We start from the raw sequence: 16,020 nt of genomic DNA on the forward strand, positions 1-16,020 counted from the left end.
GAATTGAGGACCTGAAGGGCACCCTGTAAGGATGCATGATTACCTGCATCATTCAGGAAGAGTAAGAGGTTGTCAGTATACAGAGCTACCCTCTCCTCCAGCCAGTCAATCAGACGTCCTTTGATTTGTGGGGAAGTACGAATGGCCTCTGCTGCTGGTTTGATAACAATGGTGAAAAGCGCTGGGGAGAGAGGGCAACCCTGCTGATTACCCCTGTAATAATTGTGCTTATTAACATGTTAGCCCAATAAAAGTGAACAAAAAGATATACAAAGTTCACATATTTGAATTACAGGGCTGATAAACCGTCTCCCAACTTAACAGAGGCCATGGGGGTGCGATAGAGTACCTTCAACCATTTCATAAAGACTATAGGAAAACCCATTCTATGAAGTATCAATACAAAGCAATGTGTTGACACAGCAAAACAGCACAGAGTTAACCCTTTGATCACCCCAGATGTTAACCCCTTCCTGCTTAGTGTAATTACTACAGTGTCAGTGCTTTTTATTAGCACTGATCACTGTATTAGTGTCACTGGGGATGTCAGTGACAGTTAATCAGTTCCCTCCCAGTGTCAGAATGCCTGCTGCAGTCCCGCAATAAGTCGCTGATCGCCGCCATTACTAGTATAAAAAGAAAATTCCAGTATATATACCGCCATTTGTAAACGCTATAACTTTCACGTAAACCAATTAATTTACACGTATTGGGATTTTTTTTTAGCAGACATGTAGCAGAATACATTTTGGCCTAAATTCATGATGAAATGTGATTTTTTTTTAAAATATTTTTACTGAACATGTTTAATAGCAAAAAAGTAAAAAAATTATTTTGTTTATAGCGCACAAAATAAAAAATGCACAGGCGGTCAAATACCACCAAACGAAAGCTCCATTTGTGTGAAAAAAAGGACATAAATTTAATTTGGGTGCAGCATTGCATGACCACTCAATTGTCAGTTAAAGTAACACAGCGCCGTATCGCAAAAAATGGCCTGGTCAGGAAGGGGGGTAAATCCTCAGGAGAGCAAGTGGTTAAGGTGTATTTTTCCAAAAAAATGTGCGTTTCACAAAAATGTGCAAATATTGCGCAACTAAAAATATGCAGCATCCACCATTTTATTCTCTAGGTCCTTTCCCCTTAGAGAATAAAATGGTGCCCTAATATAAAAAATCAAGTCGCGCTATACTTATTTATATAAAACAAATTAAATGATTTGGATGTCACAAAATTTGTGAGTAACAAACATAAATAGTAATAATTGTGCTTATTAACATGTTGGCCCAATAAAAGTGAACAAAAAGATATACAAAGTCCACATATTTGAATTACACTGTTTCCAATTGTTCATATATATGGGTGAAATTCCATCAAATGGGCAGTGATGTGAAGACCGCCACCTAGATAGTGAAATTGTGTGCTTACCAGCTGTAAATGACCCTCTAATTAAAGAAAGATTGTAAGGACATCAACTGAGGTAGAGATCAGTACACCGCTAAGGATGCTCTCCAAGAGGAACCGACCTCCTTAAGATGGTATTCCACGAATCTCCTCCACACTCACATAAAAATATAAGGACATAATTCTTCCATGGTGTAAAATATTTTCTCACACCATTTATTAAAATTAAAATCACACTTACAATGTTTAAATGAAGGTGGCATAATATAAAATTCTTCTGGCAAGCAAAGACACGCAACCCGCCTGCACTTCCAGAAATGTAGGAACGTGATGACGCCAGCATACAGCTCCTCCCTACGCGTTTCGTCTTACATGACGTTGCTTGTGGCATTATTTCTATTTTCACATAAGTGCGGTTTCTTTTATAATTCTTTTTTTTTTATTAAATAATATATGGAGTTTCTAAGTAATTTATTTAGCAAAAGAATTGTGTTTTTTTACACATAGGAGAGGGATGTCGAATTGGCCTGGACTGGAATTGTTTAAGCACATCAAAAACGTGCATTAATTCTATAGAAGCGTTGGTTCGCATCAGTGTCAGCATTACAGATTTTTGCAAGCGTGAATGAGCGTAATATTCAAATTGAGGCGCATTGGGTGATCTGTGCAGTGTGTAACCAGACCAGAGACTCAATGGTCATTTCCCATTTTCTTTTAGATAATGAAATGATTAAATGCTGTTCGTTGACAACAAATGTATTTTTATTTATTTCAGGTATTTATATAGTGCCATCAATTTACACAGCGCTTTCCATATATATTGTACATTCACATCAATCCATCATATAAATGCCCTTCATCTGCCACCAGTGGACAGTTTTGTTAGGCTGGAATAAATGATGGATTATGTAGGATCCCGGTAGGGTCAGATAGGGTGAGATGAGATTACTGGAGATTTCCCATAATCCCCCGGATGAAGGGTCTGAAGTATTGTATTGATAGGTTTTCCATAGCACAGCTCAGCACAATATTTATGATGATTTCTGATTATTATGACATTTTTGATGAATATATGATGATTATTTCTGATTATTATGACATATTTGATGGATATGAATATTATCATTATTTCTGATTATTATGACATTTTTTATGAATATGATGATTGTTTTTATTATGACATTGTTTATGAATATGATGATTTCTGATTATTATTAAGACATTTTTGATTAATATGATGATTATTTCTGATTATGACATTTTTGATTAATATATTATTGATTATTTCTGATTATAGATTTTCCGACCATTAGCCCACAGTTGCTCATTGATAGATGTTTCATATCACAGCTCAGTACACGGCTCAGTTGTGTCTATAGGAATCCATGGTGACAGGTTGTGTTTAGGAATGTCTGTTCACTGACACAAGTCCGGTAACCAGGTCAAACACGACACCCAGAGCCCTCACTAACGGGAAACCACCCAGGATTCTCCACAGCACGCGGAAACCATGGAGCCCTGGTAACCGGCAGCGGCGTAGCTCAGTACGGCTAATTTAAAGTTACGCACACTCACTAGCGTAAAGATATCCGAGAATAGCGCTGCTTCTAAGGTAACGCCATTCCCTCGCCAAGCGCATTGCGGCGGTTACTAAGACGCTATTGGGTCCCGCCTCACTCAGAACCAGCATCCAATCAACGGAAACAGTCAATCATTTGAATGGAACCAATCCGTGCGCTTCAATGACAGGTGACAGCGCCTAGCAGTCAACCAATCACCATCTCGATATCTTTGACTGGCAAGCTTGCGAACAATCACTACTTTCTCAGTCGGCCCGCCCACGTGCTACAGACCAATGGTAGAGGGAGCCGGAAAGGAGCGCTCTAGGATTCACCTATAAAAGTAGCTGCGCACACAGCCAGAGACATTATTCTCGGGGCTTCCAGCGACACTACGTACAGACATAATGAGGGAAATCGTGCATCTGCAGGCTGGCCAATGCGGCAACCAGATTGGGGCCAAGGTGAGCTGTCGAAGGGAAGAGGCGGGCGGCGGGTTTCTCTCCCTGCTCTTCTCTGACGAACAGCGGCCTGTGCGGAAGTGGGCCTATCTTTTCCAAATGTACTAACCGCGGACGAGCTATTGGGCCGCGGGTTCTGGCACTCAGGGGGTTCCTCATATACTGACCGGCGGTTAAAAAGCCGGTTACCGCGGCCTTTCCCGCCTCTAGGCCAACAGCCAGTCACGAGGTAGTCTCCTGTCAGGGCGGGCGTGGTTTGCGGTCGGGGAGTGGGGCGTGGCCTTTCAACCTGTTAAGTCACGTGCGCTGCAGGTTTCAAATTCAAATGTTGAGGTTGGCGGGATTGGGGGTCACCTGGGTGATGGATCGGAGGCGCTGCCCATACACTGTGCGATCTCCTTCAGATCTAATACATAATGAGGGCAAAGCCAGACATCTATGAAATCAGGCAGGCTCTTGTGTTACATGGCTTATGGCAGATATAGTGCCATCAGGTTGTATAGTGTTCAAGCCTGTTTTTGAAAAACTCCCTACAGTGTATTTAACATGGGTTTCTATTGGCCATGTTCATATCTATGCACTTTTGGAAAGGGTTGGTGAATTTTTTTTTTTCCTTTTACTGGTTTTTGGTTCAATACATGGCAGATGCGTTTTTCTGTGTGGGGGTTTGAGGCTTTGTTTTCTCTAATAGAAAGCTAGTGCCTTTGTAACCGCCCCTTTCATAGGAAAGTATGACAGCTGTTCATAGTGTGGCTGTACACTGTGGCACTCGGAGTATCAAAGTCAATACTTCCCTATTGGTGAAAAGCTCCTCAATCACAACAGAGGTGTACACCTAGCCTGTCATCTATATAGATTACCGCGTGTATGGAAATGAGTGAGTGCGCCACTTAAGACCTGGAACATGGATTTGTATCCAAGGCTGACCATACAATCTCCTTTAGATCTGCCATCAGCTATGTGGCACAGGCCTGTCCGATTTGACATTAAGCCTGAGTTTACACTGGTGCGGCACATTACATTCCTATGCAGATCACATGTGATTTCTGTATGGTGCAATCTGAGCCATACATCTTGTATAGCTCAAATTGCACCAAGTGCAGGAATTTTTTTTTTTTGGGGTCCAGTTCTGCACATTGCGTTGTGTTTTACAAACTGATTTTAGGGTGTCATTAACTTAAAATGCACATCTGCAATGGTTTGTGTTAACGGGGCGCGATTATGTGGTGTGGAGATCACACAGAAACCAGTGTAAATTCTGCACATCAGTGTGAATCCAGGCTAAAAGTACCCTTTTGGCTTGCCCTATTACATCATTTTACAGACTAACAATCTGTACAGTATGTGGTTGGCTTTAGCCTATAGTAAGACATGATACTCCATATGTAGTGCACAATTCTCCATAATTTTCGATGTCTGGACTAAAAACCCTCAATGCCCCTGCCCTCACAAATCACTAATGCAGGCCATACACTTATAGGTGTTTTGTCTTAAATGACCTTTATCGTTTTAAGAGCATTAATTTGATTTTCTGATCATTAATGGGGTGAAATCAACACTTTGTTTTTAAACCGCAGCAGGATAATTCAGAGTAGCAAAATAAAAAAACTCATTGGACTTTTGGACAGTATGTGGTTTTCATTCAGCATTTACATTCATTTTTTAAAGTGACACTTTTAATGACCTTTATCGAATGTACAAATATTTTTATCTAAAAAATCTCTACATGTCTAGCATGGCTGTAGCAGTAGGGGGTGGACAGGTTTTGACAGGGGAAGTTCTGTCCTCAGGCTGCATTCGCAACAAAGTAATCCCTGAACGTGCATTTCTTTGGATCTTGCTAAAAAAAAACAGCAAATCATACTTGCAGTGCCGTAGTTTCTTAATGGCAGATCGCAATACATAAAACACTTGGCTCAGTGCCAAAACTTGGCACATGTGCTTCTTTGGTATGCATGGACTGCTATAAGTTGTCACATGAAAGATATGCTTAAAGTGTTGTCACACAGGCATTATGTTGGGCAGGCGCATTGTCAGGATGCCAGCCGTCCCATCAACCAGTGAGGGGTCAACCTGTGTACGAGCCCGGAGGTGGCGATTAAAGCAGATCATAGGCAGCCTTTGCTGACCTTAAGGGCCGGTTCACACAGGATGGGTTTTCCCCATTCATTTGAGATTGAACAGAGTAGTATATGCATACTTTCAAAAAGGCACTGTTTGGGGTGCTGATAATATATTTGCACCTGCAGCAAATTGCAGAGGCAGTGCTTTTCTGAATGCAGTGTGGGAAACGTGCATGGAATGTGGTTTTCCTGGATCGTGTTCTGGTGTTAACCGGCTTTCAAGGCTAAATTTTCCTTTCAGGAAAAGTGAATGCACTTTTGCAGAAAAAAAGGGGGGAGATGGTGCTTGAGCATGCTACAGACTAACATGTTGCAATGCAGCCTTAAGGCCAAGTTTACATTTGAAATGCAGCAGGTGGTGTGGTGGGGCTGAGATCAGTGCAGTGATGTGCATTGCTGCGTTTGTTAAATAACTTTTTTTTTATTATTTTGCAGGCATCTACTACAGTTGAATTGCTGGTAGTACTTTTTCTAGCTAGCTGTGGTACTCCAATGCCTTGCCTATATAGTAGGGCTTCCTCCCAACTGTCCTACTGCATGTGGTGACCTACACTCAATCTGCACAATGATCCTAGCTGCAGGCTGGATGTGGCCCACAGGCTGTGGTTTGGAGACTCCTGTACTAGTGTGTACTGTACAGTTGGCTACATCTGGGGCACTTTGCAGGTCAATATAGTAATTTCATCAGGCCTTTCATGGCTAAAGCAAATGTATCACAGCAACCTGCCCCACATCTTTTATTAAAACGTGTGATTGGAATGTCTGTCCTGTATGAGAACTGGTTGACTTGGGCCTGATAGTGGGACATCTCCACAAAGTGGTCTTAACCTCTTAGTAGTGGCTTCTATTTTTTTTTTTTTTTTTTTTGCTGTTTTCTTGTCTTGGGAGTGCAGAATGAGGGTCCCTTAATCATTTTGGAATGGCAAGAGTTGGCTTAAAGTGGAGCTCCACCCAAAAGGAAGTTCTGCTTTAAGGACTGCTCCCCATTTAAAGATTGGCATCGGGAGGAGCAGGTACCTGCTCCCACTTCGGTCCGATTGCCTAGGCAATCGGAAGCAGGTGTCCTCCCTCCCTGTAGTCTTTTGTGACACGTGACTGGTCCCAAAAGACTACAGGACCAGTCACGAAGTGCATCGCTACTCATGCATGCGCAGTGGGTACCCAACTCTGAAGCCACAAGCTCACAGCTGGGTGCCCACACTGAATATGCCAGCCTCCTGGAATACAGGATGGCCGGTGGAACGAGCTGTGGGGGACACCACAGGACTGAGGGACAGGTAAGTGGCTGTTAACTACAGCAGTTTTTGTAGCTGCTGACTTTTATTTTTTGATGGGTTGAGCGAAACTCTGCTTTAAGTCAAGTCTTCTCACCATGGTTCATGTTGCAGCAATACTTGGGTTGTAACATGGTCATGTCCTGCACATACCTGTTTTGAATGTAGAGTAGCTGTGTGGCGCTACCTACATCATCCATGCACAGGGATCTGTGAATAAGAAAAGTCCCATATCACTATGGCAGAGCTTGTAGCTCTCAATGGAGCTTAAGTGTTGTGATTTCACTGCATTGATAGTCCTGTTGATGACCTTTCAGCCTTATAAGGTAGCCAAACCAGTATACAGGGCTGGGGAGTCTCTGCAGGAGCCTGTGCATTGCATCTGCAACCCACTGATCAGCTCCAGTGCTGTACAGGCTCCAAAGCAAACATTTGATGATTTTATGAATGCATTTTTGCAAGAGGTGGACTATCTTGTAAAGGCAATCTGTAATTGCATTAAATGACCCATAACTGGCATATAAATAGTGGGAAGTTCCATATATCTACGTGCTCCTCAGTGTTCAAATAAAGAAATGACTTCATAGATTACACCACTTGCCTATTTCTAAGTGTAGTGACCCATTCTAGTAATTTGACAAATGACAGGCAAGGCTAAGTATCAAATGACTTGGGAGGATCTGTGTATTGATGACTATTCATCTTGGTTGAACTAGATGGACTTTGGGTTTATTTTTTTTTTTTCAAACCAGATTAACTATTTAACAAGCTGATTCTGCAGTGACTACTAGGTGTATTGGCTTAGTAGTATACAAGGTTTAATGGATTTTTGGGTTGGTCAGTGTACTGCATAGTTTGCATTTCTCTAAAGACTATATGGATGGAGGCGTCTGACATCTAAGGTCAGGATCTAGACAAGCACAGCTTGTCTTGGAGACTCTAGTAATGAGACCTATACAGTAAAGTAATGATGCTCGAATTAAAATTTAATGCATTTCTGTCTTTTTAGTTTTGGGAAGTAATCAGTGATGAACATGGAATTGACCCAACTGGCACGTACCATGGTGACAGTGATCTCCAGCTGGAAAGAATAAATGTCTACTACAATGAAGCCACAGGTGAGGTTCTCTACATGTTTGGTGCTTCTCATGCAGAAAGTTAATATGATTCTTACAATCTAATGTATACCTGCAGGTGGCAAATATGTTCCCCGTGCAGTTCTGGTGGATTTGGAGCCAGGCACAATGGACTCTGTGCGATCTGGACCATTCGGGCAAATCTTCAGACCAGACAACTTTGTGTTTGGTAAGTGGAAGTGAATGGTGTACTGGAGGCAAGGATGGGTGTGCAGTGGTAAGGCCCAACCTCTGTTGGCTTGCATTGATTACATAGTCTAACCAGTTGACTTGGCATGGTTGCCAGTACTTTAATTGATGCATGAATTACTATTCTGTACCTGATTAAATGCAGGAAAAACATTACATTTTAGAACATGTATAACTGCCTTTCAAACCCTTTGTTTTAAAGTATGGGGAACCTCCTACTTGGAGTTTATTCCATGTACAGTTGAATCAGATGGCCTGCAAAATGGTGAAAATAGTTCACTTCTCTGGTCAGTAACACTCCTTTATGATTGTGAAGTGGGTTTTCTCACCAACCATCTCTGCTAATGAGCATCCATGGTTGTGTTAACTACCTTCACCCAATGGCCCTTAAACTCCTTCAGGTGGAGAGTTCCATCTGCCAAAGTTGAAAGAACCTCTAAAATCTAGTGGAATCCTGGCTGAGAAACTGCTGTATGACATGAAACCAGTTAGAAACCTTATACCTGGTAACTCGTGTAGGGCTGGGAAAGTGTCTAGGTGATGAGTTGAAATGTGCTGCTAGTTTATGAATTGAACCCTAGCTGTCAGTACCCCTTGGATGTTTAAGGTTGGTTCCTCTACTGGCTGTCAGTCTAAAATTGAGCACTAAAGTCTGCCATGCAAACTCCTAATGTCTGTCTTAAGTCATCCTGGGACAGCCATTCAAGATGGCTTAACACTTTCATAACATCTTGAAATGAGCACTGATCTGTGCATTCTAAAGCTGGGAACAGGCAGGTAAACATTGTGCAGAATAGAAACTCATACTATCTGTTCATCAAATACTCATGTAATATCTGTGGTATTATACCAGTACAAAATGAATTCTAATAGGCTGCTCTAGATTTCTGAACTTAAAGGCTATTCATGTTATATCTATGTAATTCAACTTTTTTTTTTTTTTTTTTTTTTTCCCCCTCAGGTCAGAGTGGTGCTGGAAACAACTGGGCAAAGGGTCACTACACAGAAGGAGCAGAACTGGTTGACTCAGTATTGGATGTTGTAAGGAAAGAAGCAGAAAGCTGTGACTGTCTCCAGGGCTTCCAGCTCACACACTCTCTGGGTGGTGGGACTGGCTCTGGCATGGGTACCCTCCTTATTAGCAAAATCAGAGAAGAGTATCCAGACAGAATTATGAACACTTTCAGCGTTGTGCCCTCCCCTAAAGTGTCTGACACTGTAGTAGAGCCATACAATGCCACCCTGTCCGTGCACCAGCTTGTAGAGAACACCGATGAGACCTACTGCATAGACAATGAAGCCCTGTATGACATCTGCTTCAGAACTCTCAAACTCACCACCCCCACCTATGGTGACTTGAACCATCTGGTATCAGCCACCATGAGTGGAGTCACAACCTGCCTGCGTTTCCCTGGTCAGCTGAATGCTGACCTGCGTAAACTGGCTGTCAACATGGTTCCCTTCCCTCGTCTGCACTTCTTCATGCCAGGCTTTGCCCCACTCACCAGCCGCGGTAGCCAACAGTACCGTGCCTTAACAGTGCCTGAGCTAACGCAGCAGATGTTTGATGCCAAGAACATGATGGCTGCTTGTGACCCACGTCATGGCCGCTATCTGACTGTAGCTGCTGTGTTCAGAGGCCGAATGTCTATGAAAGAGGTGGATGAGCAGATGTTGAATGTCCAAAACAAGAACAGCAGCTACTTTGTTGAATGGATCCCCAACAACGTGAAGACTGCAGTCTGTGACATCCCACCAAGAGGCCTAAAGATGTCCGCCACCTTCATCGGTAACAGCACAGCCATTCAGGAACTGTTCAAGCGCATCTCTGAGCAGTTCACTGCTATGTTCCGTAGAAAGGCCTTCTTGCACTGGTACACTGGGGAGGGCATGGATGAGATGGAGTTCACTGAGGCAGAAAGCAACATGAATGACCTGGTGTCCGAGTACCAGCAGTACCAGGATGCCACAGCAGAAGAGGAGGGTGAATTTGAAGAGGAGGCTGAGGAAGAAGCTGCATAATCCAACTTAACTGTTCCTTTTCATACCTGTTCTGTTTACTTGTTTGTGTTCTTTCCATGTTTTTGTTCAGAAGTCTTGAGCCACTGAATTGCTTACTTGCCTTAAGGTGAAACTCAAGGTTTGTCTGGCCTTCATGTATTCAAAACCTTACACAGGGCTGCCAACTTGGTTTCCTATAAAGGAAACCTGAGAAATACAGGGGCTATTTTCTGAATGCTAGTTTTCTGGCTTCAGTATTCACTAAACTAGAAAGTATATGCTTGACAGTTCCTTATGTGTGCTTGTTAAGCTTGGGGACTTTCTAAAGCCAGGCAACTGGCACTAGGAGCCAACTGCCTGCACATCTTGGCACAGGTGCTGCAGCAGAGAAGCCTAAAATGGAGTACTAGCTGTTAAATACTACTGTTCTTGACCTAAACACATGTTCATATTTCAATGCAAGTTGTACAGAAAAATAACTATTAAACAGTTTTTTTTCATAAGCTTGTTGGTGTCCTTTTTATAATGGATGTACAAATGACTGCTTGTGTTTCCAAAGATGGATGCGAAACCTGATGGAGAAAAGTGACATGGGTAAACTGATGTGACACGCCAAATACACAAACCCTGTACTCTGCTGTAAAGCAAGTTACCTTGCCCAATATGGAGCAAATCTTGTTGGGTCCCTTACTTGCCTTAATTTCTTTTCACTGCAGCTGGTGCTTAGTATTTCCAGGGACAGAGCATATGACATTAACTTTGCAGTGCATGTTAAATTTACATTTAAGTAGTCTGACAATGAGTTGCTGGTGGCAATTCTCCATTCTAGGCAAAGTACAAGTTTGCTATTAAAGCCCATGCAGACAGCTGCTGGTCTCTGCACGGCAGAGGGAACACCAACAGGATGGGCTATAGGAGCCAATGGGTTATGTCACGGCTCCAGGCTTTGTCATTGAGTGCTCTCACCTGTTTCTGGCAACAGGATCATGTGACTGCTGGGCAGTAACTATGCATGCCTTTTACATGGGTTAGTTGGCATAGGGGGTGAGGCAAATTGGGGACATCTATAAGGCTAGTTGGGCATGGGTCCTGCTCAGATGCTAAAGGACTAGTAGTCAGTATTGCTGTAGCTGTTCCTATTTGACATTCATGCCTTATAATGCACTGGTGTTGGTCATCTTGGTAGAGACTGGTCTCTGCTTCCTCATGTTGGTCTCCAGCAAGAACTGAGCAGCACAGTAATGCCATTAAATCTGGTGATGGAGCAGTGTCTTGTATCTCATACTGCAAAGTCAACTAACTCTTGTATATCCTAGGTCCCAGCTTCTATGTTCTTGATCTATTTTGGAAGACCTTTATACCACAGTCTCAGTCAAAACTAGCTTCACTGACCAACTATAAATACACTAACTACTAGGGGAAGATTATGCACCTCCCAAATCTGTCTAGCACCTTAATTGTTCAAATTGTGTAGCAGCATTTGGTCCTTCCTATACTGCCGTTCTGAATGAATCTGGTGTAAACTAGGAGCAATGAGCGTTTTAGGTTCTGGTGGATTAGATTATATACTAATTTCTGTGGGCAGAAAGTCTGCATTACTTTGAAAAGGTTAGAGAACCATGGTTTAAACCCTTTACTTTTTTACAGCAAAGGACCGGTTTACTGTCCTTCAGACTTTAGTGGGGGCCAGATTACTACCAGTGGGGGTAGAAAATGTCCCAGCATCAATGAAGTTACACATGGCCTCAGGGTTTGGCCACTGGGATTGGTGCCCCATCATTGGATTAAATGGGATCAATAATCCATCAGTGGAAGAAATGGTGCACCATTGTCAGTGGGGGGAACAGTGCCCCATATCATTGGGAGGAATAATGCCCCAAGGGTCAGATGTAGACTAGCAAAGGGCTGCATCTGGCAACCCCTGGTTTAAATCAATCCATTTTGGGGTGTTGGCACATTCTCAACTTAATTTTACCACTAATAAACCTTTTTTTGAAACTTCAGGCTGTGGGGTCCTTGCTAGATGTGAATATACCTACAGATCATGCTAGATTAGTGTGATATGCTGATGAGGTTTTGGCATCAAATGACATGTTTGACTCCTGGGGCACCTTATTTGGTTACAAACACCTACAGTTTTCAGTAATCTTGAATTGGAAGGGGACCATGGAACTGGTGTTGCTGCCTAAGTCAGTGTACACATGACACCCATCTTAGTGCTCAGTCTAGGTGTGATCACTGCTGAAGGAACCCTACTAGAGAAACACTGCTGTAAAGCAGCTAAACACATTACTGGCAGAAGAGCTCATGCCTGCAAACTGAAGCTACATCTTAAGTCTGTGTTCAGACTAGAGGCAGAATGTGCAAGATCAGTTGTGTTTTTCTAGTATGGACTTCAGCTACTGTGGGTTGGTGGGTTTTTTTCCCCTGGTTCATGCACAGTGCATTCCAATGCAATTCAGTGCAGTGAGATTTGAGCCCATTTATTTTGCATGGGCTCAGTTGCATGCCATTGTACCAAAAGTAGTGCATGTCCAACTTTTGAAAATGCACTGCGACTGGCTTGCGTGGTACTTTTTGTACCATGCAATCTGGTGCAGGTAAACACTGCATTTGGGGTGTTAACATTGACCCCTGCTGCAGATCGCAACTGCAATGCGTGTTGGTCACAGGGTTCCCTCACAATGTTCTAGTGTGAACCTAGCCTGTTAGTAATATTTGTAAAGCAAATTTTATGCTTTGGCCATGCAGAATAGTAGCGGCTTAAAGGCATAGTTCCTTTGCCAAAAACTACCAATGCAGGTCAGGGGCACCGGTAGATTAAAAAGTATCTTTTGATCAGAGTTGAATAATGTCCTTGGTGTAGGCTGTACCTCCTGTAACCTGAATGAGAAACTCCCAGAGACTGCATCTTGTCTCACCATGTTACTAAGACTCCTAGCTGTTGCTGTTCACTTCTACCAACACAGTAGCAAGCTCTTTCTGATTCAAACTCCCTCACATGTGCTTTCTCTCCTCTGATACAATAGCTTTTGAGCTCAGTGTTTGAGCTTGAACAGGTTTTAAAACTAAACCCTTCCTTGTTCTATCCACGTCTAAACAAACAGAAGAAAATCAAGCTAATCTAAAACCGAACTTTGCCAAAACAACCTCAGTTTGTTGTAATGCAGGTTACTCCACTAGTGCTATAAATTTCTCCCATTGTGTTGAGTAGGTTCTTATTTGTGTTGTGCCTGTAAAGTTCTTACATATAAGTGTGTAATAGTGACAGCAGACATGAGGCCTAGTAGCAATGACTACCTATTATTAATGTTTATTGCTGTAGAGATGTGTATGTATGCAATCTCCACTTTAATAATTGTATTTATGGAGAGCAGAGGAGGGCTGGGTTCAGACGCCCATGGTGATTAAATCAGGGATCCACCTAGGAAATGATTCATAATGAAGAAGGGACTATAATGGTAAAGACTAAGTTCACCTTTTCCAGAAAATAGCCAATGCAGTCAGGGCCTATGTAGATATTAGAATACTAGACAGTTTTCTAAATTGTTCATTAATTTTCTGGTCATTCCTGTAGGCCGTTGGTGCCTCCCAGAAAGCCTGGCTGAAAAACTCCTGTTTTGTTGCTAGGATGTGAAAACCATTGAATGCTCACTCCCAGTATTACAGGAGACTCTAATGTTTTTCACCTGGAAAAGGTGAACATGGCCTTAACATTGTCAGAGAGATCAAAGACGTTCCCAGTGATGATACTATGTTTTTTTCCTGAAAAAAAAAATGTAATGGAGATTTGGGAGTGGCTACGGGTTTTTTCCCCCCATGAAAATGTTTTATTTAAAGTAAACAAAAAACAAACGAGAAAAAAAACTCATAAAAAAAGTGTACCCCAATGGGGCTATTCCATAAGTATAGTTAACAGTTATATCCTTGGGACTTACAAAAACAACCTGAGGCTGATCAGTAGTAGGAAAATTGGGCAGAGCAAGACTTTTTTTTTTGGATACACTAGATACTCTCCACTAGAACCCCATGACAGCCATAGGAGATGAATATCAGTCAGCCCAGGGATGGATTCATGCATTGGACCTCACTAGGCCTCATTACTTGCCCGTTGTGGACAGCAAACAACCATCCGTTATTTCAGGCCTTATGGGGGTCTTTCAACTCCTATCCAAGATCTCCAGATCTGGTCTACTTCCTGCTAATATTCTCTTCACTTTGCTTCTTCCTAGACCTTGACCAGCTCTGCACCACCACTCTCTTTCAAGCCATTGTGAACTCTTCCTTTTGTATTTGCCTGTATGACCTCAAACAAGTTTTTGAGGTGCAAATGGAGTAACTAGAATTCTCTAAGTTTCTCTGAGCATTATAAAATGTTTACTAAAAAGTTCCTTCTTTCAACTAGAATAAATAACAGGTACACTTGCTGACTTCTCTTCACAGCTAGATATGACAAGCCAAAGACAAGTGCACTCATAAAAAAAAATCTCTTTCAGAGGAGGGTGCTCTGTTCTCGTTCACATTGCAAAGGTGAGGTTGGCCACATGTTACGATTGTACAATATCCTACAAATATCAGGACCTCCCTGATTGCACACAGATTATTTGGATTGATAAGGTACAGGTATGTTGCTGCCTGTTTCCGGGTTCAGGACACAAGCACAAGTGTTCAGCTGTTGCTTTTTCTTTTGTGACCCTTTCAAATAAAATCTCTAATGAACCACTTGCCTACTGGGCACTTTTACTCCCATCTTGCCCAGGCCAATTTTCAGCTTTTAGCCCTTTTGTCCTTTGAATGACAATTGTACTGTCATGCAACACTGTACCCATATACAATTTTTAACATTTGTATTCACACACACTTTCTTTTGGTGTTGTTTAATCACCACTGGAATTTTAATTTTTTGCACTATAAATGAAAAAATACATTTTGAAATAAAAAAATAAGTTTTTTTTTGTTTCTCATACAATTTTGCAAACTGGTAATTGTTCTCCTTTACTGATGTGCATTGATGAGGCTGCACTTATAGGCACTGATAGGCAGCACTGATGGGAACTGTTGAGGCAGAACTGACGGACACTAATAGGTGCATTGATGAGGCGGCATTGGTGATGGGCGCTAATAGGCAGCAACTGAAGGGCACTGATTGATGGAACTTAGTGGTGGCACTGACGGGCACAGATTGGTACCCTTGGAGGGCTCCATCAGGTGCTGACCTCACCTGCCATTGGTGTACACAGTGGGTAGATTTACTAAAACTGGTTCACTCAGAATCTGGTGCACCTGTGCATGGTAGCCAATCAGCTTGTTCAATTAAGCTTTGGCAATAAAACCTGGACGTTGATTGGTTTCTATATAGAAGTGCACCTAATTTAGTACTCTCCAGCTTTATTAAACCCCAGTGAGTGTCGGACAGTGTCTAAGAGTGTCAAAATCAGAACCATCCAGGAACAGAGCTGGGAAGCAACACAGTATAGAAGACATGAGTGCAGTATGTTGCTAGCTGGCAACCGGCCACTACCATGTACATAATTTACCTCTGAGATAAAGAAGTTGTACCCTAGATCTACGGGAGGCCACCATGGGCTCCAGAACTATCTCATTGCAGCCTAGTACCCTACAGGGGGTATCAGTAACTAGGCTCAGAATTTGCAGCACCTTCTTCTGGATCCTCTCCCAGGATCACACCCTATGGGCACACCAGAGACGACTGGTGCGACGCTGCATACTCATCAGGACATACTCCCATTAACCCTTATCCAGGGAAGAGTCTGGGCTACAGACCTGTGCCTAACTACCTGACTGGACAGGGCCAAGGGCCACTCTGTGTTGGGGTGCTGCCAGCTATACATCAGCCTTCAGCATTCTCCAGG

The 16,020-nt window shown here is 42.6% G+C and overlaps 1 protein-coding gene across 1 annotated transcript; it reads left to right on the top strand.

Moving 5' to 3' along the window:
* Positions 1 to 3,270: 3,270 nt before the first annotated feature.
* Positions 3,271 to 10,650, top strand: LOC149463625 (tubulin beta-4B chain). The gene is made up of 4 exons (XM_089675207.1): positions 3,271 to 3,427; positions 7,831 to 7,939; positions 8,016 to 8,126; positions 9,108 to 10,650. Exons 1-4 carry the CDS (start codon positions 3,371 to 3,373, stop codon positions 10,166 to 10,168), a joined length of 1,338 nt encoding a protein of 445 aa, XP_089531333.1. The 5' UTR covers positions 3,271 to 3,370; the 3' UTR covers positions 10,169 to 10,650.
* The last annotated feature ends 5,370 nt before the right edge of the window (positions 10,651 to 16,020 follow it).

The sequence above is a fragment of the Staurois parvus genome, unplaced genomic scaffold (genome assembly GCF_062004578.1).
Source record: "Staurois parvus isolate SC_StPar_1 unplaced genomic scaffold, SC_StPar_1.0 ptg000154l, whole genome shotgun sequence".
Taxonomy (NCBI): Eukaryota; Metazoa; Chordata; class Amphibia; order Anura; family Ranidae; genus Staurois; species Staurois parvus.